This window comes from Neopelma chrysocephalum, unplaced genomic scaffold (genome assembly GCF_003984885.1).
Source record: "Neopelma chrysocephalum unplaced genomic scaffold, ASM398488v2 Primary Assembly neopelma1_42b, whole genome shotgun sequence".
NCBI classification, from domain to species: domain Eukaryota; kingdom Metazoa; phylum Chordata; class Aves; order Passeriformes; family Pipridae; genus Neopelma; species Neopelma chrysocephalum.
The window spans coordinates 6,734,531-6,760,865 of NW_020897701.1; the positions used below are offsets into that span (position 1 = coordinate 6,734,531).

Below are 26,335 nucleotides of genomic sequence, written 5' to 3' on the forward strand. Positions count from 1 at the left end.
CTATACTTCTGTGCCAGCACACTTGGGTATTACAGAAAAATATGAAAATATGAAAAATATTTAACATGGATGCATAAGATTTTTTAGATTTATTGATTCCTTGTCAGACTGCATGTTTCAGTTTGTTATTTTAGCAAATTTATACTTCTGTCAATTCCTAGTAGAATTAAATCTTGGACATCAAAAATGCAAAGCTCAGCTTTATGAAAAAAAAAAAGCCAACCAAAACACAACCCTCTTCCGCCATCTAGTTCTGATTCAGAAGGCTGTAGCCTCTTATCTTCTGCCACTTTATGCTTATCTTTTACATTTTATTTATAGCAAAGGCATTAAAATTCTTAAGCATAAGATACATAAGTATCTCCCACATGGCAGATTTGAAGACAAAATATGTACACAGTCCATTGAAAAAGTGGTACATGCCATTGAAAAAGTACTAAAAATATGAACTGAAATACGGGAGAGCTTGTCTACTTGGGAATAAATCAGAGAAGTTTCACAAGCAGTAAACTGTGGTATAAAGCAGACCCACTTCTTAAGCTGATTGCTTACATCTTTCTGCAACATTAAAATGTCAATTCCCCTTCTTACAGTAATTTTTGTGAGTTTTCTATTAACTTTGTGATTTAAAGGTAAAAGGTCTGCATATTACATACTGTATCTTACTGCATATTACATACTATGCTCCTTGCACAAAGTCTCCTGAACTATGAAAGATAAATCCAGAAAAAAAATAATCCAGCAATTACCAATCTGCCTCCCTTTCATGATGGGTTGGCAAAAACAAAGGAGAAAACAGTGTCATTCTAAGTGTGAATCAGCTTAGCTCAGAAACTCGCAATGATCCTCAACTGATTAATTCTATACTCTCTTAGTATTTTATCCCATCACTTAAGTTGGTATTTTAAGGTTTATCTTGTTAGCTTTCGTTTACCTTCGTGGATATTTGAACTTGACTGTGTTTTGAATGAAGCCATAACAGCACGGGGAGATGACAAAGGCTGCCCGTGCCCGGATGCAGTGCTCAATCACCATGTCTGTGGCTACACCACAGGCGTGCAGAGCCACCTACAGCAGTTAAAAACAAAAACCAAGGAAACATGAAAATTCCTTACAGCAACATTCTAAATACAATCCTGTTCAGCATCAACACTGAAGAAGGGTAACTCACCAAAAGTACTCAGAAGGAAGTGCACGACATTGTGATATCAAATAAATTAAAAACAAAGCTCCAGAAAAATAGTTACAGAGAAACTATTTGTGGTAATTAGTCAAAGGATTTCGTCAAGCAAAAAGGACTTAGAAACACAAAGAACTATTTCAAAACTGGATTTCAACTTAGCAGTAAGAGAAGTAACACATATACCTGAAGGTCACATTCAAAGGAGAAAATGTAACATAATTTTAGATCATTAGATTTCAAGATGTTGAATAAAACCTCTAGAAAAATAAACAATGGAGGTGGGGGGAAGCATCAAACACAACTTGCCCTCCTTTTTTTTTTCCTTCTCCTTAATCTTTTCTTTCTTCTTCTTAGTGATGGGCTCCTCAGCTAAAACTAGAATAACATTTCATCACAACTACCTGTGAACACTGACATGTGTTTGGGCAATGCACAGGTTGCACCCAAATTCTTCATGCTCTCCTACAGAAAGGCAAGTTACTGCAGTACTCAATAAAGTGCAAGGAAACGCAAGCAGCTCTCTCATCTCTGTAATGCCAAACAGGCCAGGTGAAATGAAGACATTACTTACTCTGCCTCCTCCTATGTACTCTGTATCTCAAAGAGTAGGCCTGGTGCATAGATATTGCTCTATGTTTTCATTGAACTAAGGACATTTTTGAGACATTTGTAATTTTACGCAGCAGTGTGGATTTATAAAGTTACATTGTTTTCTTTGCTTTTGGTTCACTATAAAGCTTTAAAGGGAAAAGCTTTAAAGCTGCACAGCTCAGATTTCAGGATTCAAAGTTGTTTTTCAAGGTAGAGCAATTGGAAGATAAAACCTTTGCTCTCAGATACAGATTAAAACAAAGTCTTTTTTTGTTTGCACTCTGCTTGCTGTAAGCTCAGCTGAGCAGACCATTAATCTTCAACTGAAATGTAACTGCATACAGATGGAAACAACTATTTTTGTCTCAAGCATTAAAAAATTAACAAGAAAATAATTTCATAATGAAAGTTTTCTGCTCATATGAATTTAACAAAAATAAAAGTAGTTTAACATCAGAAATAGAGTCTTAACATCACAGCTATCAGAATAACGTGGAATGTAATTACAGTTACTTCCTCATCTATCCAAGCAGAAAACAAAGATCTCTATTTTGCTTGCACATCTGAAAAAGAGACCGTAAAACAGCAGCAGATAAAACCAGTAGCTTTGCTGAGCCTATATGACCTGTTACATCAACTGATTTTTTTCTTTGTGTTTCTCAGAACCAATTTACTCAAGGAAAAAAAAAAGACAAAATTAATGACAAAGCTTTCTCAGGATATCCTGTATATCCAACTCACTGTCTGAAACAAAATAAATTGTGAAGACTAAAGCAGATATGCAGATATTTGGTCCACAAATCCAAACATCTGTAAACACAGGAAAGCAAAGTGGCCCCTGATGAAAGCAACAGAGCTAATGCAGTGCAAGACCATTGTCCTGTACTAGCCCTCTGGTACTCCAACTGCCCAGAACAGTCCAGTGCACACAGAAAAGCAAAGGGAAAAGAATGTTTCCTGAAACTTCAGGTTTACTTTAGTCATCTTAAAAATAAGAGTACTCAACACGCTCAAAAATATCCCTGCTCTCCAACCAAACGTTAAACTTTTCAACTTGTTCTCACAAATTAGCTGAGATACTGTGAGTACGATAGAAATATTAAAAACAGCTGAGATCTCAGACTCCTCTGGGTGTTGGCATGTAAATGAACACTGCACACAAGCATTTGGAAGCTTTCACTTTAAGACTGAAATAATTTATTGTGGTAGGTGGTTGTACTACAACATGTAATAGTACAACGCACCAGTACATTTGGCACTCAAACATGTTGTTTCAGAACCTTGACCATCATTATCCCAAGAGTTCATAAGGGCAGAAATTTCATGCAGACCAAAAGGGAGGAGGTTCACATAGGGTTTTTTAACCTGCTTTTGAACTCCTGACAGATAAAAAATAGCTAAATAACATACATTTGATGTCAAGGTAACTAAAATGCATATAAACCTATTTTAAACTAATACTAAACCCAGAAACGGTGACTTCAGTCACATTCATTTTTCTATACCTCTCTAAATTTCAAGTACTATAACCAGTGAATTCGTCATTGTGTCCTTCCTCACATTTACAGTATTGTTTTACTGAAAATGGTGAAGTCATGCAATGAGTGAATAGCTTTACAAGTCTCAGAAGATGGGTTTAAATATGGCACATTGATAAACTTTTTATTTATCTATGCATTATGGTATCTATATCCATTTTTGTATCAGACCAGTGTTTATGACATAATGAGGCAAAAGTAGCTAAACTTTATATTTTTATTGAACTTTGTATGTTCAAACACAGTTCAGTAAACCAGGCAGCTCCCATCTTAAATATGCCAAGGAAAGTTAATCCTAGGTTAATGAGCTAATTCTGAAGAGTGAATCATGGTATGATGCAAACTAATTCTGAAGCTGACATTGATACAGGTCTCCCAAAAAGGGAAAGCTCCAGGTTTGTCTGTTGAATGGACAAATCAAGTCAAAGAAACTAAAATCACAGGCCCAGAAATGAAGCATTTCCAAGGGAATTCTTCTGACATATACTTCAGTATTTTCCTTGTCACAAAACTTGAAAGAGAGAGTATAACACTTTTTTATTAAATAAAAACTCTACAGAAATATTTAACGTAATATTAACCTTCAAATAGACCCCCAAAAATTAAGACAGAAATTCCAATGATCACAAAATTGGAGATGCATTTCACGGAAAAACTATTAAACATTTCACACACACAATTCAGTAAATTATTCACAAGATCCTGATATTCCTGAAATAGATCTTTAGTTCATCCACTGAGATTTATATGACACTGTAGCACAAAAGCTAAAGCCAGAGAATTGAAAATTTACACTTGGAAGGACTGGGCTAAAACCATTTACTCTCTCCTCTTTCTCCCGCACTGTGTTTCTTTTCCTTTATCAAATAAACCAACCAAATAGTTAAACAGCACTGTTCATATACCATAAACCTTCAGCATTAAATGTCCTCAGCTACAGCCAAAACAGGCCCTTAGATGGATGATTTAAAGAACAGTCAGTCTTGCATGGAAAGCTTGAGCCTTGCCACAGAAGTTCATATTCTAGTAACAGAATAAAAAAGTAGAAGACAGGAATATTTAGAGAGTTACAAAATACTATTTATGCCTTATTCTTCACTAGGGCTGCAGAGTTCTAGAGAACGTTCATCTCATTTATTTTCAGGGTCTGTAAGGATATAGAGAACTTTCTTCTCTCAGCTATTTTAGTTATTCTAAGAATAATGAACCAGACACTGAAGTTTTGAACTGGAAAAGTTATAATCACTTACCCCAATGTTAAAAGTCCCATTAAAATAGTCCAAATTTGCTTGAATGAACCAAATGTTGTTTAAACCTAGTTCATCACTTCTGTCTTTAGCACGGATCAGAGACAATTCCTTATTTTCTATGAGTACCACCTAGATTTCACACATAGGAGAAATGCAAAATAATACTGAGAAATCAAAGTACAACATTACCAAGCAGAAAACTTTCTAGCTTAGTTGAGAAAACCTCTGCATTACTTGTGGTAGAGTTTGTGATCTATAAAATTATTATCTGGAAACCCAATAACAATTGAAGGCATTTAATACTTGCCAACATTGATCAGCTTTCAAATATTTTATATTTTCCTACAACTTTTGTCTTCTCAGGAAAGCACCACGCACATTTGGGAGTTATGCTAAAAATTTCCATGTTTCAAACCTAAGTCCTCTGCTGAGACAACTGTGATGTCATGTGCCCTCCCTACATGCATATCTTTTTAAGACCAAAAGCTCGTACTATCTGTACTTTTTATTGACAATTTACCTGACATGACGGCATCATGTGAGCAAGAACAATTCCAACATGGCCCTGTGAAAACAAAAACAAATGACATGATCTGAATCACTTTTCGGTGTTCCCAGCTGTTCACTCATTACATGATGAGCATCCCATAAACAGTGACAGAACCTTTGAAAGCAGGTAAAATTTTGGCATTTGTACTTCTGCTTTGCTTTGTGGCAGCAACCACCTAGAACTGCAAAGATGAAAGCTGAAATAAATGGTACCACATAAACAGAAATATACATTACCCCTCCACTGCAAAAATCCACAATCACATCTCCAGGCTTTGCAAGCTTTGTCACCACTGCTACCAAATTGTTCAGTTGCTGCTGCTTCCTGAGAGCCCGGTCTCTAGACATCTTTCCTGGGAATGACAGAGAAAATGCCTAAGTAGAGACCACCAGTTCTCAACACTGATACTTTTAAATGGGTAACTGCAAAGGACTGCAAGTGAAGTTTGAGGTTAAAACTGGCTGAAACACTTGTGCATCTTAATCCACTTAAAACTAAATTCACATATTTGGTAGAGCTTTCTCTAAAATTAACCTTCCACTTGTTGCTGTTAATGTATCCTTAGGAACAAACTTAATGTAAAGCAATCAAATCGGTGTAAGCTCTAGCCTGATTATACTCTAATCCTGTGATTCATTCTCAGAAACAGAGCTCAAACTTTCCCTAATAACCAGTCCTGTTTATTTAAATGACTGTGTGTGCAAGGAGGTACTTTTCAAAGCAACTAGTCTTACATAGTGAAGTCTGGCTTTCCATCACATCTGTAACACAACCAGAAATGGAAAAACGATTAATTTCTTTCAAATGTGCTTGGTAAAGTCCAACATACAGTTGCTTCAGATAAAACAAATTTGTTTAGTCAGCACTTACGTATTTGTAAAGATGCATTTTGTCTCAGTGGGGCTGAGTGGTGACAGACCTATTTAATACTCCTTTTGCTTGTTCAGAAAGCAGAGTTCGGCAGAGATATTGACAGTTCATCTTTACAATAAGAAAAAAGGTACTGAAACAACTCTCTTGAACGAGCTTTCACAAAGGAGGTTTAGGTGTACCAAACAATACAAATGTTCTCTGAAATAAGAACATTTTTCTTACTTGGAGCACCACACTATATGAGAGTATGGACACTCTTCAGTTTCATATAAAATTCCTTATATTTTTCTACTAAAAAAAATTTTGTGTTTCCCAGTACTGAGGTGTAGTTTAGAATAAAATCCACGAATCAGTGAAGTTTCCTGGTTAGTATAAATAGGAGCAGTTCAATACTCATCATCATCATCATCATCAATTGCATTTATTATACAGTTTATTGTTTAAAACTCTATTCTGAAAACGTACACTTTTGTATATTTTATCATAAATAACATTTCACTTTACAAATAAACCATCAAATCCAACAAACTCAGATAAAATTATTACTACATTGCTCTACACAGACTGAGAAAAAAAATCACTTTTCAAGATACTACATTCTATACTGTCAAGGCAAAGAAAAGAGAAAAACTGTCAAGAAGAGGCAGAGGAAGTAGGGCAGACTTCATTATGTGCAGTTACCTATATTCCTAGGTCACTGCATGGTGACGTATTAAAATGTGTACTATTTCTTAATGGAAATAAGAGACTGAACACAATCTCCTCACTTATCAACTCTCTATGTATAAAATTGTGCATTTTATAAAAATAAAAACATGGTTATATTTCAAACATTTTTTAGACTCTGTGAAAGTTACCATAAAGAAGAGTCCCAGAAATTTTATCTTTCCAATGATAAATACAAGGACTATAGATATGAAACCTTTAACATATTACATAAAATGATAAATACATTTTTAGGAATCATCACTTACACATGAGTAGACCCTTGGAAAAAAAGCTTCTATGAAAGATATACTGGAAACACTAATTCCTTGTGTGTGTGTCAAGTATCTACGTGAACTGCTCCATAGCTTGTCTCTAATTTCTATGCTTCCATCTGATAAACTAATGTTCAACTGTTCTCAACACCTACAGTTCTAACTGTAGTCAGTGAAGATGCAGGAATTCCAGCAAGTGTAAAATCAAGTGCTGTCATGATGTTTGAGCTAGAAATTCAGTTTCTGAGGTCAAACTTGTAATTTTTTAGGTAGACAGGTGTTGTGATTATTAATACCCAGAAAATCCTATACCTAAACCTCAGACAAGTATGTTCTCTGTACATATGTACACATATGTATGTTCACATACCTGCACGCACGATCACAATGGATTGTTTGAGTTCTAAAAAGGAGCAGTTGTCCTGAACATAACTTTAATCCCACTGAGGCTACCTGGGTAATAAAGACTCAAGAAATCTAATTCATACTTGTCTGCTATATGCCCCAGACCTGAAATACAGCTGTGGCAAGGGGAACACAATTAACGGGGACTTTTATCAGGATAATACAGGCTACTACTTGGGTTTGTTCTCATCAATCTTACTGCTGCAGCCCACTAGAAGCTGTCTGTGCACAGTATCTACATCTGACTATGATTATACAGCTGTAAGAGGTGTGAGTGCAGCTCAGGGTGGTAAATCTGAGCTTGCTTTAAACAACCCAGTTTGGAGACCAACAGCAACCCTGCTATGACAGCCCTGCATTTAGGGCAAATTAGTCTTTCAAAAATCTGTTCAGATCCTATGCTGCTAAAAACCAAGCTACCACCTTAAAATTAGCTCAGCTTATGTCTATAAACTGAAAGCACACTTCTAACTGCAGCATAAGCCTGCTCTTGTGGTTTTGCAGGTCCAAAACTAATGGACAGCAGCAGCAGCAGTGGCAGGCCTAAACAGCAAGGAGTAAGCAGGGATATATCCTGGATATTATCCTGGACAGAATTTCAGGTTCAGCTAAAAACAGAAAAACGGGTCTTTCAAAAACACAGCAAAAGCATAAACAGAGGTTTCCCTGTGACAGAATTCAGTATGGACTTGCCCTTTTAATAATCTCAAGATTGCCAAAGCACACAGAATCCCTTAGCTAGAAATATACCGTGAAGATAAAAGCTGAACTCTGTTCTCCAAAATGAGTTTGAACACAATAAAACTTGCCTCATAACCTTAGGTAGCTTAATTTATACTATAACTCATTTTTAACAGGGGTTGGTTCTCACAAGCATTATCTTAAAAAAATAACTTCGACTTTCACAAATTTTCTATTTGGTGAAAACAAGTAATATAAGTACTTACAGCTCATTCATGATGCAAAGCTGCAAGCTCCCTTGGTGGAAAGCCTTCAGAATTCAAGACTTCCTGAGCTCAAGTAACTGTCACAATTAATTTAATGGGACTGTTGTAAATGTTTTTTTCCTGATAACTTTTGTATCACTCCCTTATATCCACTTTCAACTTCAATCTTCCTAATTATGAGAGGGACCAGGCCAACAATTTTGTTTCCAATCCTATCTCTCAACAGGCATTAACACAAATGTTCTGAGCCATTTTCCTGCACAACACTGAAGGACAAAACACACCTGTCATGCCTCAAACAGCACAAAAATCCACATATGGAAATGCTCATACATCCTTATACAGCTTCTCTTTTCTTATTCTCCAACACTAAGGTTTTCCCAAGAGGTCTGGGATTTATTAGTATCAAGTCCAAATCCTGAAAAGCACCATCAAATTTTCATACTGAGCAAAGTCAGCGAATAGATTCTACAGTCACTAAAAATCAGAAAGTAAAATAGTAACAAGTTTCATCAGCAAAAACAGATCCACTTCTTAGTATTCAGTTAGTTGATCTCATGAATATTAAATTAATAAGAAATACTTTTGTAAAAAATTAGCCTACAGCCTTTAAAAACTCTGGAAATTAACTCTTCGTGGTCACAAACCAACAAGGTTTCATCCTCCCTTAATGTGCAGGCAATAAGGAGTAAACATTCCCTTGAAAGATGGATAAAATCAAGCTTGAATCAATAGGTCTTTTGTCTGCTCTACCTCTGTATTTTGAGCTCAGTAGTTAGAATTACAGAAACACAGCAAGCTGTGACACATTGCCTATAGAGAATGTTAGTTAGCATGGCTAACTAGTACTTCATTACGGCAAACAGGCAATAAATTCAGCTAAAACTTCTGTATCTAAAAATACTGCAGCTCACTTCTCATTTCTCAAGCCCTGTGATAGCAAATAATGTTAATTGTTGCCTGCAAGAACAGTAAGAGAAAGAGTAGCTTGAAATTTAGCCCTAGCAGGCAAAACCTTGAAGAATGTAACCTTATCCTACAGTACACTGAAAGGCCCCCATAAAATGATTTGCTCCCTTCGTAAGAACCCAGCTGACAGACTGCAATACAGTCCCAGTAAGATTAATCTTCAATAAATGGTCACAACAAAAATATTTTATTTGGCTTCACAATTCCAACATTACTGTTAATTTAGCCCTTGTCAAGCAGAACTTTAAAGCCTCTGTGGCACTTAGAGGTCTTGCATTTTGGCACAAATAAATATTAACTTTTCAGAAGGCAACCCCCCCTTTATTTTCGTATTAACTTGGTCAGTGTTCAAGTTCATATAATCTTTTAGTCCTAAAATAATACTTTCATATTTCCCATGTTAAACTTGAAGTCATTACAGCATCCTTAAAAAAAGCAAAACCCAAATATCACCTCTAAGAATTTAACCCTTTTCAACTTTGAAGCCCTAACGCAGTACATCTGAACACTGCTACCAACACACACATAAAACACACATTATGTGCATTCTCCTATTCCATAGAGTTCAACTGCATACTTAGCACAAGTATCTTTTTATTAAGTTTTCCATAAGCTGCAGTTAACTAATTCAAATGATAACATGACTCTACTTTTCATGGAAATTCAGGGAAAGTATATTGATTGCTATATTGATTAAAGACAAAAATAAATACAGCAAAAAAGGCTCAGTAACTACAAAGGAACAGTAACAGTTTTATTACTTTATACTAAGCTGAAGAAGTTTTTCTGAAACCAAAGCTCCAAGGCTTTTTTTCTTCAAGTAGTTCCTTATGATAATTCAGCATATTCTAATTACTTCTTAATACTCACAATATGTCCTTCTAAACTGTTTTTGATAACTGTTTGGGGGGGTATTTGCTTCTTTGTTTTGTGGGTGGTTGTTATAGTTGTGTGTTATGGGTGGTTTTTTTCTGTTTACATACAGTATTGGTCAGATCAATATAGCTGCACAGTGGTTTTCATGCAACCACTAGAAAAAGCAGAATTCAAAAAAATAAAAGTTTAGCTGACATTTATTTACAAAGATATACTCTTAACAGTCAAAAATAGTACTACCTTCTTTTAAAGGGCTTTGCCAAATCTTGCAATAAATACAATTAGCAAGGACAATAACTTTGCTGTGGTCCACTGATCACCTTGGTTACTTGAACAATATCCTTCTTCAACTTTAGTTGCTTTTATTCAATCTGTGTGGGCCAGTGCTGAAAGCTGAAGATCTGCCCTCCCATTCCGCAACCTGGGGCCACCTTCCAGCTGCCCCCTTTCACTGCACCGATCTGTCTCCCTTCCCCTCCCTCCCAAGCAGCAAACTGTTAGCTTTCAGCAACATCTGTTTCCTGCTCTTATTGCATGACCATACCAGAGAAGAGAGGAGAAGTATCAGGAGATGAGCCAGCCAGTCTCAGCATCATCTACAAGTATGACATGTAAAGACCCAGTCAAACTGCAGTTTGAAATACACACTCCATCAAAAGGCATAGAGGCAAACATATCTCAATTCTCCTCCACCTCCCACTCCCCTTTTATAATGGTGGGGGGAGGCAACTTTGATCAGGCAAATTGAATGAGCACTATTTGAATTCAATACTGCAAATAGTGTGTTTGAGATTTCTACACTTGGGTATAACTCAAAGTAGGGGACCCAGAAAAGAAAATGCGGCTGTTCAGAGAGAATTCTGACTACATCCTGTACTGGGACTTGAATATCTCCTAATTGATATAAATCTGCCTGTTTAAAAGCAAAAAGTTACATTCTTCAGAGTATGGTTTCAGCTTTGGGAATAAAGCAGGCTTTCACTCCAGAGTAGCTGTAAAACAATTAACACCACAAAACGTCCCTAACCAATTCCTCAAGGCAGTCTAGATCATAGAATGACACTGACCTTGGCTCTCCACTTTTCAGGCTCAGTATAAATTGTTTTCCTTATGTCCAACTCCCTTATAGTTGTGAAATAATTCAGTCTGGTTGTTTGAGTCATAATGGACTAAAAAGTATCTGCCGCTGGAAGCCTGACTCTTAGCTACAGAGAATGCACTCCTTTACAAAATGTATAAAGTCTATTAAGTCTTTAGGTCAGAGCTCTGATATGAATGCAGCATTCAAAGGCTGGCCTCTAATGGGGTAGTTTTGAAAAAGGATTCTGTATATTTGGTTTTGCTAATTTACATTGCATTGTTAGCAATAATCTTGCTTTTTCATCTTGAGAATCCTTTTCCTTTCCATTGCTAAGTAAAATACTAAGGAAGACCTAAATGTGAAAAATTAATGAGTCCACCTGGAAAAGGAAGTCTGATCCAGACCAATGCTAAAACAAGTCATTTGACATGTTAAAATCTTAGAATCATAAAATTATAGGTCTTGGTTGGAAGGTACCTTAAAATCCATAGGCAGGGACACATTCTACTAGACCACACTACTCAAAGCCCCATCCAACTTGGCCTTGAACACTTCCAAGGATGGGGTATCCACAACTTCTCTGAGCAACCTGTTTCAGTGCCTTACCACCCTCACTGTAAAGAGTTTCTTCTTATTATCTAAACTAAACCAACCTTTTATTAGTTTAAAGCCATTCCCCATTGTCATATCAGTACATGACCTTGTAAGAAGTCCCTTTCCAGCTTTCCTGTAAGGCCCCCTTAAGGAACTGAAAGATGCCATAAGGTCTCCCCAGAGCGTCCTCTTCTCCAGGATGAACAAGCCCAACTCCCTCAGCCTGTCTCCATAGAAGACCTCTCTGTGACCCTCCTCTGGACTCACTTCAATAGGTCCACATCCTTCTTATGAAGAAATTTTAGAAACTGATGAAGATATAAAATAGACTGAGAAGCAAAGCTGAAAATACTCAAGAAACACAAAACCTGTTGAATTTGATGATGAAAGTATTTCTTATCATAAGAAATTCCACTGAATCTGCTGGAATTTACCAAAAAAAAAAAAAAAAAGAAAAATCAGTCAAATTGTCAAAAAAGTTTCATTGCTTTTGCATTTTCTGCTATATCAGTTCCTTCTAAAATCTAATACAATTAATTTACACAATAGGTGAATTTTCAAAATCACTCTCATTGAAAAGCAAACGGAAACATTTAACTTGGAACAGTTAAGAAGGTTAAAGAAGGTATTTAATCAGCATCTTCATTATATTAAGGAGATATTTCTCCGTTATCCTACCTGCAGCAATGTAAAAATCTAATTCACATTTTGGAAGGCCAGGAAAGAGAATCACCAGAAACAAAAAAAACTACTTTGAAGGATCTCAAAGTATCAAGTACCTCTGCAGCCAAAGCTCTATGCTGGAGTTTATATTTTATTGTAGAGAAAACTACAGAAAACCTTAATTTTTTTTCTTTTTTAGACTTCTCATCTCATTGCCTTTCCAAGACCTTAGTCCCACAGTATACCCAAAAGGTAGATGGGGCAAATATATGCTTTCTGGCTCCGGAGACCATCACATAAAGTTATAACATGCTATAAAGACAAGGGGCAAGAGATCTCCAAAGACCACCAGGACAACTCAATGTTCAAGGCTTTTCAAGAGATGTATCCTACAAGGTGTGTCAGAAAGTGCAGTTACACAAGATGATGTGTCTGTACAGGCTTTTTGAGTGGTTCGAGTCTTATTACTGCAGTGTTAGACAAAAATTCCTTTGTCTCTACTCCTACTTCTAGAGATCCTCAGTGTTTCTCTGTAAAGTGCTACACTGCCATAGGACATAGGTCTCTCACTGCTTATTCAAGCATGTCCTAGTGCTCCACTCCACATTTACTCAGTATATGCACACTTCAGCTTCCTCATTGGCCTTTTCTATGCACTGTGACATTGCCCCAGAAAGCTGAAAAGCTTTTAGCACTGGACAGAATTGTTTTGTACTTACAAAGACTGCTTGTGATAGTTCTTGTAGGTTTTCTAATGCCTATGCCCATGACTGAAACCCTTGAAGTGTGTATCACTTCTTCTCTTTAACCACGTATAAATTCCTATGCAAAAACCAGACTAGAGGATAAGCTTTAATATTTGTGTCATCAAGAGACAACATTAACCATCCTTTTCTCTTTCCCTAATTTTGGATATAATATTAAAAGAATTGTAAGGTACAAAAGGAAGCTTGCTCACTAAACAATTCTCATGAGAAAATGCAGTGTAAGGTGGAATAGCACCTGTGATGAGCAATCACTCGCTTCAAGACAAGCTATCATTTTTTAGTTCTCAGAGAAAGAGGAGTCTATTATATTACAATTAATTGATGGGTTTGTTTACAGAGGCTAAAACATTTGTTCAATCACATACAAGATGAGATAGCTTAGGGTTATTATTGACTCATTTGCTCTTCTTTTACATTTGGAAATTGCTATTCTGATCTCCCTTTATCACAGTGGCTATGAAAATATATATGCACATATATATGCGTGTGTGTGTATATATATACACATATATATATGAAAGTATTATATGTTTTAAACAAAAACTATGTAGATATTAAAAATTAGTATCATAGAAGTACGCTAGAAATATGCTTTCTTTTCAGCTTGGGCTTCCTGCATTGGCTTAACTCGATTTTCTCTTAAAACAGTTTTCTTATTTAATTTCAAAAGTAACAGAGTTGGGTCAAATTAAAAAAAAAACAACAACAAATGAACTAGTTCTGATTGTATCAATATTTCCTTATTTCTGCATCAGAATTTTAATGCCTTAGTCCTATCATGAAACATACTACATAGACATTGTAAAACAGAATAATTGAGTAATAAACCGCAGCAACATTAACTGAAGGACTGTGCTTTTATTACTGTCCTCCACACCTCACCTCCTCCCATTTTTAAGTTCTCTCTCCATTCACTCCTTGAAAATGAAAACATGAGCTAAAGATTCAGTGAAAACACTGTTATATAGATCAAGTTGCAATGGAGAAAGCCTCGTTTTCCTTTATTTTTACATTTTACGAAATAACTTGTTTTATAAAATGCCTGTTTGAAGTAGAAACAAACATAGCCTGCTGCCCAGAGTGTATTTTTATGAATAGAAGTAATCAGCAGCCACATTTATCCAAACAGTTCAGAGAAAGGTGGTTGGGGTTTTTTGTTTGTTTGTTTGTTTTGTAGGGTTTTTTTCACCCTGAGTGGATATTTATGGGGACCCCTGGTGGCCTAGTGGTTAGCATGCAGGACTCTCACCTCTGCGACCCAGGTTCGAATCCCAGCCAGTCCCCCGGGCAGATGGAGCCCGTTAGCCCTGTAAGGCCATCCATCTATGAGAAGGTCACTCTAAACAAACCTACGTCCTGAGGACCTCACTGCCATTGTCCAAGCTTGCTTGGCCCCGGCAGATGAACCTTAGGATTAAAGGGTGGGCTCAGTTCAGCGCAGGCTGTGTCTCACCTAAAAAATCCATTGCGCAGGCTGGAAAGGTAAAAAGACCTTTCCCCAAATCTTCGTTCGCGAAGACTGGCCACTATTATTATTATTATTAATTATTATTATTATTATTATTAATTATTATTATTATTTATTATTATATTATTATTAATTATTATTATTATTATTGGATATTTATCAAAACGTACTCTGGAACCATGAGGTTTGGATCTACTTGTTGGCAAAAGGGCATGTAAATGCCTACTTTTTAAAAGAATTAACAGGCACAATATGCCAATTCTGCAGCTTCATGTATTTCTAAAAGCAGCAATCCCAACTAAATGAACAAACTTAATAGTAAGTTGTCTCGGCACAGAGTTTATTCACCATTTCCTATCAGAGCACTGCACTAATTTAATCACAACAATTATTAGATTTTCAGGGAAGTTGCGTTATTTTGGTTTTTAACTAACTTCTGAGGAGGATGGGACCTACAAACGGGTTGACAAAAGCCACATTTGTAAGGGGGCCCGGATCCCCCTTACAGCCAAGAACACAAGGCTGCCCCGCACTTTGCAGTTCAGGATGCACCAGTCTACATTCTGCAAAGACCAGACTTCAAACACTTGAATGTTACTGAGAGGTCTAAGAGAACAAACAGCATTCACAAAGTTACTCATACACACATATGTAAAAAGAGCCTTAGCAGTCACTGGGGTGGGGGAAAACAAACAAACAAAACCTCCTTCAATCATTACAAATTTTAAAGTTTATAAACTACCCTTCTGGGGAATGTGTAGCATGCATTGACAGTCAACAGGTAAGGCCAGAAGAGAAAATCTCGGAGTCCATGTTATTTTTTACAACATAAAGGTTTTTATGATGAAATGTGATGATGTTTTAGCTGCAGTCAAGGGAACAGGAGAAGAGAATGCTACAATGCCTGGTTTAAAATATATGGGGCAATAATCAAAAGGACAGGAAAGACAATTGAACTCCATGAGAGCATTTTATTGGTTTGTTTTTTTTAGATAGAAGTCCCTCCAGATCTTACTAACCAATACGCTCTTTATTAAGGCAAGCTGTGCAAAATAGCTTCATCACTTCAGGCATAAAAACTCCCTTCATCTCACATACACTATCTTGGTGTAGTCTAAAAAGGTCAGACAGCTATGAAAACTGACCCCCTTGACAACCTAAGCAGGAATTTGGCCTCTTTTCTTTTTTTGCATCAAAGGATTTTAAGCAAGCAAAGAATAAGTCACCTTTAAAAAACAAAGATCAACAGATGCCAGTAAAAACAAATTAAAATTAATGTAACTATATTCTACTAAAAAGAGATTTGTTCTTTGTTTTTTTTTCCAATTGATTATCTTCAAAACTCATCTTTGGAATATTCATCAAACAGCAAGCCAGGCACAAACAGCTAACATAATGTTTTCACATTAATTTACTACTTATACTACTTTTAAACTATTTTGTACTAGATTATGAAGCCTCTATAGGTACTTAATGAGTGCTATCCACATGAGTATGTGTCTGCTAGCCATGGTCTTCCAAGTTTTTCACATCATAATACTGCCAACAGCAATCTTCAGAGAAATCATGTATCAGCACCTTTCCCAAAACACTAGATTAGTTCTAAAATTCTGAGCTACTACACATTTCAGCTAACTGACTATGTCTGTTCATCCTTCTCAGTTTGAAGCCTTTTTCTAGAATCCCAAAGATCAGGGAATTATTTTGTTTTTAAATGTCATGACAGAACTAAGGGGAGAGGGAAAAAATATTTGCATTTACCCTTCTTTCACATTTTTGCACATAATTCATATACTGCTTCTCTTCCACTCCCCTCTCTTTTTCTTCACATTTCTCCCTTACCTTCACTCCTTTAGGGTCAAGATACCATAAAGTGAAGGCAATGTGTTCAGAATTCATGAGCAGCTGCAGGACCTCATAAGTGAGTTCCCTTCCAATCTGAGTCATCATTCAACAATGGATATGTTATAGGTAGTAAGAGTGTTAAACATCTTGCTCAAAAAGCAGGTGTCAGAGCAGTGACAACGCAGCAGACAGGTTTCTAACAGCTTTACTGCAGTGGTGTTCCTTTCAATTTTCACCTCCTGTCCTCACCTTGCCTCCTCAGTAGTTGCTACCTGAGCAGTCAGCCCTTTTGCCTGTACCCTACATGCCCAAACCCACCTATCACTTACAGTGAAGTGTTTAAGTAAGATGTGAGGAGGAAAGCACAGCAAAACAAACCTTAAAAAGTGAAAGATGATAAAACATTTGGGGAAGAATAAAAGAAAGGAAAAAGCAACCTCTGCAGTACTAAATGTTGGAAAAGATCTAAAAGATCTGCAAAAGGAGTGCTGTTCTACCTACACACAATGCTATACCAAATGTCAGCAACATTCAGGCTTATGAGGCACAGGTTGCTCACTTTCTGCAAAATTTCTTCAGATGAAGATGTCACTGTCTGACAACGAAACAAGAATCAAACGCTTTCTTTACCTCTCACAAGCCTAATATACTGATTAACTGCTACTGTCTTGCTGAGAAAGGGGAACAAGTAATTCATGCTGAATTCAGTGCTCACCAGGGGCTAAGAGTGCTTGTCTCCTGCAAAAACAGGAGAGCTCCTTCCCCAGCAGGAACCAGAGACGGCTGCTACTGAGGTCAGAATAAGGGCCAGAAGCCCCTGCCATTCACACTCACAGCTGTTCAGCAGCAGGTTGCCTCCAGGGGACCAGCTCTCAGTAGTTAAGAGGTAGCAGGAGCAGAGACTTCCCTTCCTGAGCTCTGAATGCTGAATTGTTTATAACTGAATGTTAAGGAAAAGGTAAGGGCTAAATGCTTCTGTACAGTAAGGAGTAGTGAATCACAAGCAGTTGAAGGAAAGACCAAAAGATCCATCTTCTGATACATATACCATCTCATTAATACCCATCACTGCCTCTAAATAATAAAAAATTAAATATTAGGTATATTAATAATTTAGAAGATTCCTGTCTTGATTTCCTTATCAATTAGAGTAAGAGAGCCTGAACTAAGAAACAAGAAAAGCTGGCTCACAAGGCAGACATGTTTCATTTGGCCCTTAGGTGTCAAGCAACTGAACAGCTGGCTGCAGGACAAACAGCAGTACTTTCAGCTTAACTTCACACCTAATGCCTGTTTACTTTACAAGGGTTACTGGCTGAAGGAATCCCTCCAAAACACTTACCCTGATGAAAAGGAATTTCATCCTTGAAATTTCATCCTGCATTTCAGTCATTAGGAAAATTAAATCCCACACTGCAAAGGTATGCTGACTGATTAATAATTCATTGATATTTTAATATGCAAATAACATCATTTCACAATGGCCGTATATAACTTACAAACAAAGGCATTTTAGTTGCACACAGAAAGGTTACGCATTTCTGTATTGTCTGATCTACACTGCAATTACCACAGCGCTTACAGCTTGATCCTGTATAAATCAGGAGTTTATGAAAATTTCAGTAAATTCAATCAGATTTGCTGTATTAAATGAGCGTCTCTGGTATTCATGTGGTTTATGTTAGTCAAAAGGGCTGAAAAAACATTCAAGAGTTCAGAGGAAATATAGGAATTACAGAACTCCATCATAAGCTTTTAATTCACTAATAGTAACTCCTTGACCACTTAATCGTTTTCCTTTCATTTCGTATTTTTCCAATTAATTTTCTAAGCAGTGTTGGGGCAGGGAAGAATCAAAATGAACTGCAGTTTATAATTAATTAAAGGAATTAATTGTGTTTGCTGTCTACAATTTAAGTGAGTCACCAGCTTTGGATAAGTGGTCTTTTAACCTCTGATGTTGAAGGTCAGTATCTGCTTCTGCCATGTTACCAGTCTGCCACTGTAAATACTGATGATCAGCATTTAAGTTCCTATAACCTCCAGAGTTCATTCTATAATAAATAAACTTCTGTTGTAAGTAGTACACATGACAGATTAACCCCCCCCCCCCGAACAACAACAAAAACATTTCAATTAGCATTTCTCTTTCCATAGTCTTTTCCCTCCAGTGCTTTCTCATACTAGGGAGGCAGAATGAGTAAGCCACCACTGGCTGAGACAGCAGTCCTTCAGCCATAATTAAGTACCTATTACAGAGTGCCTGCTGTGCAATTTTGCAGGTGGCATACCGCAGAAAAGTAGGGTTACTAAGTAGTCCTTTGATATGTTTACAGTGCTCTTGGTAACCAGTTTGGGTCAGAACCAACAGGTATCTCAGCATTCTCAGCTTTGAGGAGTTCTGTAACTATGTAGAACCAGATCACTTGCTAATCAACGTTGCATTTACTATGAAAAAAATTTCCAGGCTCTGTAACAAATATATTCATAAAGACAGTCATTGGTACCCCTTCCACCTTTATAGTTGTCATAGACATTTATTCACACTAACAGAATCAGGGCACTTTGCAAAATGCTCCTGTTCCAAGTGCTCCTTTACGTTGTTGCCAGCTATCCAAACCACCCATACAAATCCTGCCAAGTTAGGCAAAGCACAAATTGACTATAGTCAGCACACGCAAATTATGATGCAGTAGAGGACAACCCAAAGAAATGAAAAGGATAAATGTCCACTTCTTTCCTTTTAATATATAAAAATAATGGTAGTATCATCTGGATCGCACTACATAGCAATAATCACCCATTATGAACAAATGCTACTTTATTTCACCCTTTATGTCAGAAAGATTGTGAAGTTAAACAATCCTGCCATCAACAGAAATTTTTCATGACAAGTCAAAAACATGCCGTGTGCAGACAATAACCTTTTACATCAAGTTTAGAAGAGAAAAATGAAATAAATTTTCAACATGTTTTAATGCATTTCTGAAAGATTACAAATTAAAAAAGGGGGAAATGCCTCTCAGTAGAACTGTCAGCTTATGCTATACAACACTTCACAAACAAATACATTCCTAGAAGATTTTCAGAACATGTATAAAATACCAGTTAGAGACAATTTGAGTGTATCGATTTGGAAAGCTGCCTGAAGATGGATTTTTTTTTTAAATTCTTGCTAATTCCAATGTAAGATCACCTCAGAAACACTGCTGAAAAGCTAATTGTGCATACAGTTCTCCACTACATACATACACACCTGACAAAAGAGCAAAAGAAGGTCTTCTCTTACTGATATTATAAGAAATAAAGGCTTGAGAAGGTTGTCAAAGGTTAACTTACTTTCCTGAAATCCAAAGCAGAGTTGGATTTCTCAGCTCAACCAAAATTGAGTTTCCAAGACAACAAATATATACAATTGGCATTTGTTGCCCAATCAATGGTTCCAATAGCAAAAGGCTCATTTTACTTGTATCTTAAGCAGCTTTTTGCTTTGTATTATTCTTACACAGTTTATGAAAGCAAGTAATCAGGAAAATCCATAAATCCCTTCAACCATCTTTGATACAGAGAACTGGATTTAAATGGAAAAAAAAGTTAATGAAACTGTGGCATCAGCCCAGTACTGCACTCCAGTTCCCCAGGCTCTACAAGTAAAAAGCATTTAAGACATGGCTTCATTTGGCCCTTCCATAGCAAGGGACTTGGAACAGCTGCCTGCTAGACAAAGAGCAGCATTTTCAGCTCAACTTTACACATCACTTTTGTTTACTGTACAAACTACAATCATTCTTAAGTCCATCTAACTAAACAGAAAGGTCATCCATAATCTTATCTCCAACACAAAAACTCAGTATTAATTAATTTAGAGGAGGAAATGAATGACGGTATACTCTTGCTTTTCATGTTTTCCCTTTTCATTACATTATTATACTTGAACAAAATTAGACAAACAGTTTTGAGCGGATGGAGAGAAACAGAAAAACTGGGTAGTGTGGACCAAAGTCATTCAAACAGCCTGCTGAATTTCTATAAATTGAAGCCAATAGAAATGAAAAATTATGAACTCTTTTCCAACAAAAATTAATCAACTCTGTCAACTAAACACTCAGGCTAAAGAAACATCTGCCTTCAGAAATTTAAAAAGAAAATATATCTCCCACTAATTGCCAGGAGGCAGGTTCATCAAAACATCTTCCTTAATGAAAAAATACACAACTAAACACAAGCAAATAGTAAAACCATAAGGTAGTTGAAGAGTAGTATAGAATATAAACCTGAGATTTTTGAAAACCGGGCCATTATTTGTAGTGCACTGTGTAGAAGACGGTCTCTGACACCAACTTTTTGTGCCAGTGTAATGTCAAAGGAGACAAAAAAGATGGAAAACAATAAAAAAACCCATAACAACAAGTCATCACAGCAATGGTTTTTTTGGATAAGACCTCTGGAGGCCATACTGCCCTTCTAGTGCAAAAACCTTCTCAGTTTTCCTTTTTCTTCATCATCATCATCAGCTATGGAGTTGTGGTACTGGAGTCATACAGACACATTTACTCTGTCACCATCATAGTATCTGTGGCTACAGACCCCCTCACCATCTAATAAACTCTGATAGGGTATGTTCTAGTATTGAAAAAAAATGAATAGTTTATGGACTTTATAGAAGTACCTGTCCAAGAAATGCCTCAGTAGAGCATCTGCTAGGCAGTGCCTCAGCTAGTAGTTCTTAAACATAAAATCTATTCTAATATTTATAAGCATACATATTTCTGATAAATGACTGCAGAAATGCTTCACGTTATTTACAAATGAGGACACTAAAATCATTACATAAAAGTGGAAAATTGAAGATATTATTTTTGAAATTATTTAGCTTTTAAAAATGTACATATAACATATAAAAGTTAAGCCACTTTAGCATCACTTCCTCCTTAAAATTTCTTCTTTTATATATATAATGTAGAATTAATAAGTTTTTATTTTCTCAGGCAAGCAAGCATAGTCATTAGTGCTCATTACTATTATAACCAAATCAAGAACCACTTCTGCTAGAAAGATGAGAATATAAATGACTCAGTATACCAAGCACAACAACATTCACATTATCAAGACTAATAAAGAACCCAGACCAGTAGCAAAACAAGATATACAAAGACTCTATACTGCAAGGGTTGTTTGGTATATTTGAACAAAGTTTGCCTGTCACACACGTGTCCACACACAAACTGGGCTTAAGCAAACGCTGAAGCTCAGACAGCAATGCAGTCACCTTCTTCAGAGTGAGATTAATAGTTTGCATGTTTTGTTACCCCACTGTCCTAAGTTTTCCTTTTCACAAACTCCACACAGAAGAATCTGCAAGATTCCTACCGCATCCCATTCTACATACAGTGTACGCACTGACAGCCAGCATTACTTCTCTGGACTTGTAACTGTGTGGGCAATTGAGACGGAAATATCCCAATAACACCAGTCTCAAAGAAATCAAGGCTCCTCTAAGTAGCTAAAAGGAACTAAGAAACATAGGGATCCTTCACCTTTGCATGGACTCCACCTTTGAGAGCAAGGAGCATGCACACTCCTGCTGATTGTTCTGACACAGATGTTCTGCAGATGCTCGAGCCCTCATACACCCAGAGAGCAAAGTAAGCATTTGGAGAAGAGTGAGCTATGGGAGCTATGGGGGTATTGACGTTGTGCACAATTTCGCCTCGAGGCCAAAGACACAAAACTGTTTTGACAGTAACTAATACAGCATAGCACAAAGCCTAACCTACAGTGAAAAGGGCCATCAGTCAGATCAATAGTGTTATACAAATACAATCCTTAAAATGGATGTTTCTGATTTAAGAGTGGGATTGTTTTGGGGCTATCTGATGGGATTATTTTATTTAGATTAAACCACTTCTTGAGTAAATCAAGCTGAAAAGACACAAAGCCAGAACAAGCATCTCTGTATTAAAAAATTATATTGTAATTACAGGGAAAAGATTTTATTACAACAGAACAAAAAACTTCCTATGCATGAGTATAGGAGTATCCATTAATTAATTAGTACTGAGTTGAAAATACTTCAGAAAATTAACTTAAAAAAATTCGTTGAGCACTGTGCTCAGTCCCTCTCAGACACACAACAAAATTAAATCCAATGGAAAATTTATGCAGTAGGGAACACTCGACTATGCAGCATATTTGTGATATAAAACTGAAAAAATAAATTAGGATTCTTAACATTTCTTTCTTTGGCACTGTGTATACTGCACAGTAGCAAATCTAACTGAGTCACCCTAATGTAAAACAAAGCTGTGATTCTACTGGAACTCTTGCTGCTCAGTTTTTACACATGACCTCAACAGGACTATTTCTACCTTGAAACAAGGTACACATCGGTACACAATAAGGAAGAGTAAGCTCTAACAGCCACTGTAAAAATTATATTTCCTGAATTAAAAACAAAACCAAAAGGAAGCTTCCTTATGTTTATTTAAGTAACTTGAGAAACAGTTGTTTTTTAAGGCAAGTATTTCCTGATGGTATTTATTAAAATTAACAACTTACACAAAAAAAGCTCTACATTCATAAAGTGTCTTGAACTAGATATGATATATTATCTAATTATTAGAGATTAATTTATCCTTGCAGGACCTTCAGAAAAAAAAATAACACAAAATCTGCTCATCTCTCTGATAGCAAAATCATGAACATGTATGTTCACATAAGCCTGCATGTTCTGAACTTGACTCAAAACCAGATGAAGTGGAATCTACAAACAACTACCGTGTTTTGCAGAAAGATACTGCAGAGATTTTCAGCCCCACTGTTTGCCATTGCAACAGCTACAAACCTATCTTTATATAAAATTTTTGATTTATGGGTCAAATAGGAGTTCAACATTGATAATCTTTGCCATATGTTTTACTTGCTCCCTATAAGTGAAAATCAACTGTGACTGTAATCTTCATGCCACAGTTAAAACATACAGAGATGTAAAATGCATGTATTAACCACAAACAAGAAGAAATTGGGGGGCACAAACACAGAAGGAATGATCCAACCTTGTTTACAAAACAATTAAGATCCAAAATGTCAAGACAGCTTGATTGAAGGAATAATTTATTTTCTGCACCACGTCCTACCTAACATCATAAAAATAAGTTACAGAGCTTGTAATGCCAATATACATCAAGTGAGATCACAAGTGGGCCAGAGCATCCTGTAACAAGCACAAGCAGAGGAATGTCAAGTACGTGCTGCAGATAAGATGTAAAGTAATCCATTTGGCAGATGTTTCTGAATAGCATAGAACAGAGGATTAAGCAGTGTTCTGTCTCAGCTCAGATTGGTTTTTTGGGAGTTTGTTTTTATAGAAACAGATTATTTTAATTAAGAAATCATTTCCAGTCTTTCAAAAATGATGAGTATACTGAAGAAATAACAGCAATGCTTCAAAAAAATTGTACAGCAATAGACTGAGCTCAAAAAAATAATTCAGAGAACATAGGGACACTAACAATTCTGAAAGATGGCTATACATCCATTTATGTTGGCTTTCATATTCCTGAATATTCAGGATTAGCCCACATAGAAAAGCTATAAAGCTACTTTATGGTTAAAGTAAAGGACCAAATCACCTACAAGAATAAACTCAGAAGCTGTTCAAGAGTAAATAGTCTTTCTTAGCCCTTCATTCTAAAAGTTACATAAGAAAGAAAATTACTCTAAACCTCCTGGTTACAAGACTTTTCACAGTACTTATTTCAGCTTCATCTTTCCATTATAAGAAGAATGAAACATATCCATATATAATAATCCATAAATATAATTATTTTAAAAGATGCCATAAATATCCCACAATACACTTTTAGACTAAAAATACATTCTTGCTACTTGCTTAATATGATACCACCCAGGTCAGTAACAGGATTACAGGTAAATTAGGCCTGGAAATCCCAACTCATTGTTTTGGAAACCATTATTATTATTATCAGGACTCCACAGTCTTCAACAAGCAAGGCATAAATTCTTATATGTGTGTTATTATAAGAATAGACCTATAAATTCCAATATTACACAGTTGTACATTTCAGATTAAGCTATTTACCAAATTTATTTGGGCTGCCCATGTTTCCCTGGATTTTCTTCTTTCCCTTAAACTTTAAAGATGAAAAATTGGGAGAGGAAAAATTATTCTAAAACCAGTTAAATCCCACATTTCAGCCCAGCTACAATATTCAGAGTCCAGCATGATTAAAATGTGTTTATTCTTACATTATTACACATCATATCTAAACTTTCAGTTTTGTTTGAGGAGAAAAAGATGGGTAATTGACTTGTATGCTAACATGGAAGCAGGGTTTCAGCTATTTCTTATTTCTCCTGTGGACCTCCTCAGGCACATTAGCTAAGCCCAGTGCCTCTGCTGTTATATGGGTATTAATACAGTCCCATGTCACAAGTCAGCTCTGAATTTTAACATCTGAGAAGCCATAAACTACAGACCACAGTAATAGCAGCAACATAAACATCTACGATTAAAAGGATACAACTAAAAGTGTTCCACTTCTGGAAGAAACTTGTGAAAGAGAGCTATGTTGGAAAAGAACAACCAAGGAACAATCACACTGCAACAACGCACTCATCAGCAGACATTTTAAAGGTATAGACAACTAAAGTATTTCAGAGGCTGCACAAACAAGGGGGAAAAACACACAACAATTTGATTATAAAAAGCAAACAGGAAAAGAGATTGAGATGAGCATTACGTGTGCTTTCTTGTGGTGTTTTATACTTTATTTTGAGTGTCCATGAATGCTAAAAGACTAAACATATATTAATCCACCTCCTTCTGTTCTGAAACCTCTTCCTCCTTCTTCTACTAAAAACCACTAACTACTACTAGGTCAAATACAATCAGGATTTTCTGAAAAACAGAACTCGGTAATAAGAAATGTTAAAAATACACAGCCCTGTGATTATATTAATTTAATATGTACAGACATATCCAGGTGATTGCCTTGCAAATAATTGCAACTACCTGGATAAAGACAGAACTAAGACTTGATGTCATAATACCTACAATTTGGTTCAAAAGAAAAAACAAAACCAAAAAATAAAACCCCTTAGTATGACCTTAGATTCCTTATTTACTGATTTACAGTAAATTTACTGATCAAAGATGCAGTCTTCTCAATGAAATTATTTCAATATCAGTCATAATACTGAATTATTCTCAAAAGAAACAAAACAGTACATTGGTTTTATATTAGTCCAGACTTGGGCTGAAAATGTTTTCATAGAGTTTGTGGGAAACAAATTTGATAGTAATGAAATGGTGTAATGGACAGACTGGTCATACAACCTTTCTGATGCTCAATACGAGAACTGAAGAAGTTCATATTAGAACTGAGATACCCATAACTCTCTGTTACATTCTATATCCTTATCTTTCAAATTACTTTGGAAATTAACCAAGTGGCGGAATAAGACAACCCTAGGAAGAACAAGGGACAGATTCTCCTGGAAACAAGCTCTTTTGGGACAAGGATTCTAAATACAGGTACACACAGCATTAAGCAAAAGGAAGGATTCAAGATCAGGTGGAAGCTAAACAAGTTATTAAATCATGCTTGTGTGCTGCTGCTACTGGACCAAAATTGAAGGTTCCTCATATGGCAAAGCATTGATTCAATATCCCCCTGGGGACTCAAATAACAGTTCTAATTCCACACCCCTCCACTCCTCTTTTTTTTTTTTTT

General features: G+C 36.2%; 1 protein-coding gene across 1 annotated transcript in view; it reads right to left on the reverse strand.

Moving 5' to 3' along the window:
• GSTCD (glutathione S-transferase C-terminal domain containing) overlaps positions 1-26,335 on the reverse strand; it is a 60,783-nt gene that overhangs the window by 9,030 nt on the left and 25,418 nt on the right. The window contains exons 6-9 of the mRNA XM_027677096.1: positions 5,349-5,464; positions 5,083-5,127; positions 4,563-4,691; positions 935-1,068 (exon numbers count right to left, since the gene is read on the reverse strand). Coding sequence (XP_027532897.1) covers positions 935-1,068; positions 4,563-4,691; positions 5,083-5,127; positions 5,349-5,464 — 424 coding nt within the window. The remainder of the gene's footprint in view (positions 1-934; positions 1,069-4,562; positions 4,692-5,082; positions 5,128-5,348; positions 5,465-26,335) is intronic.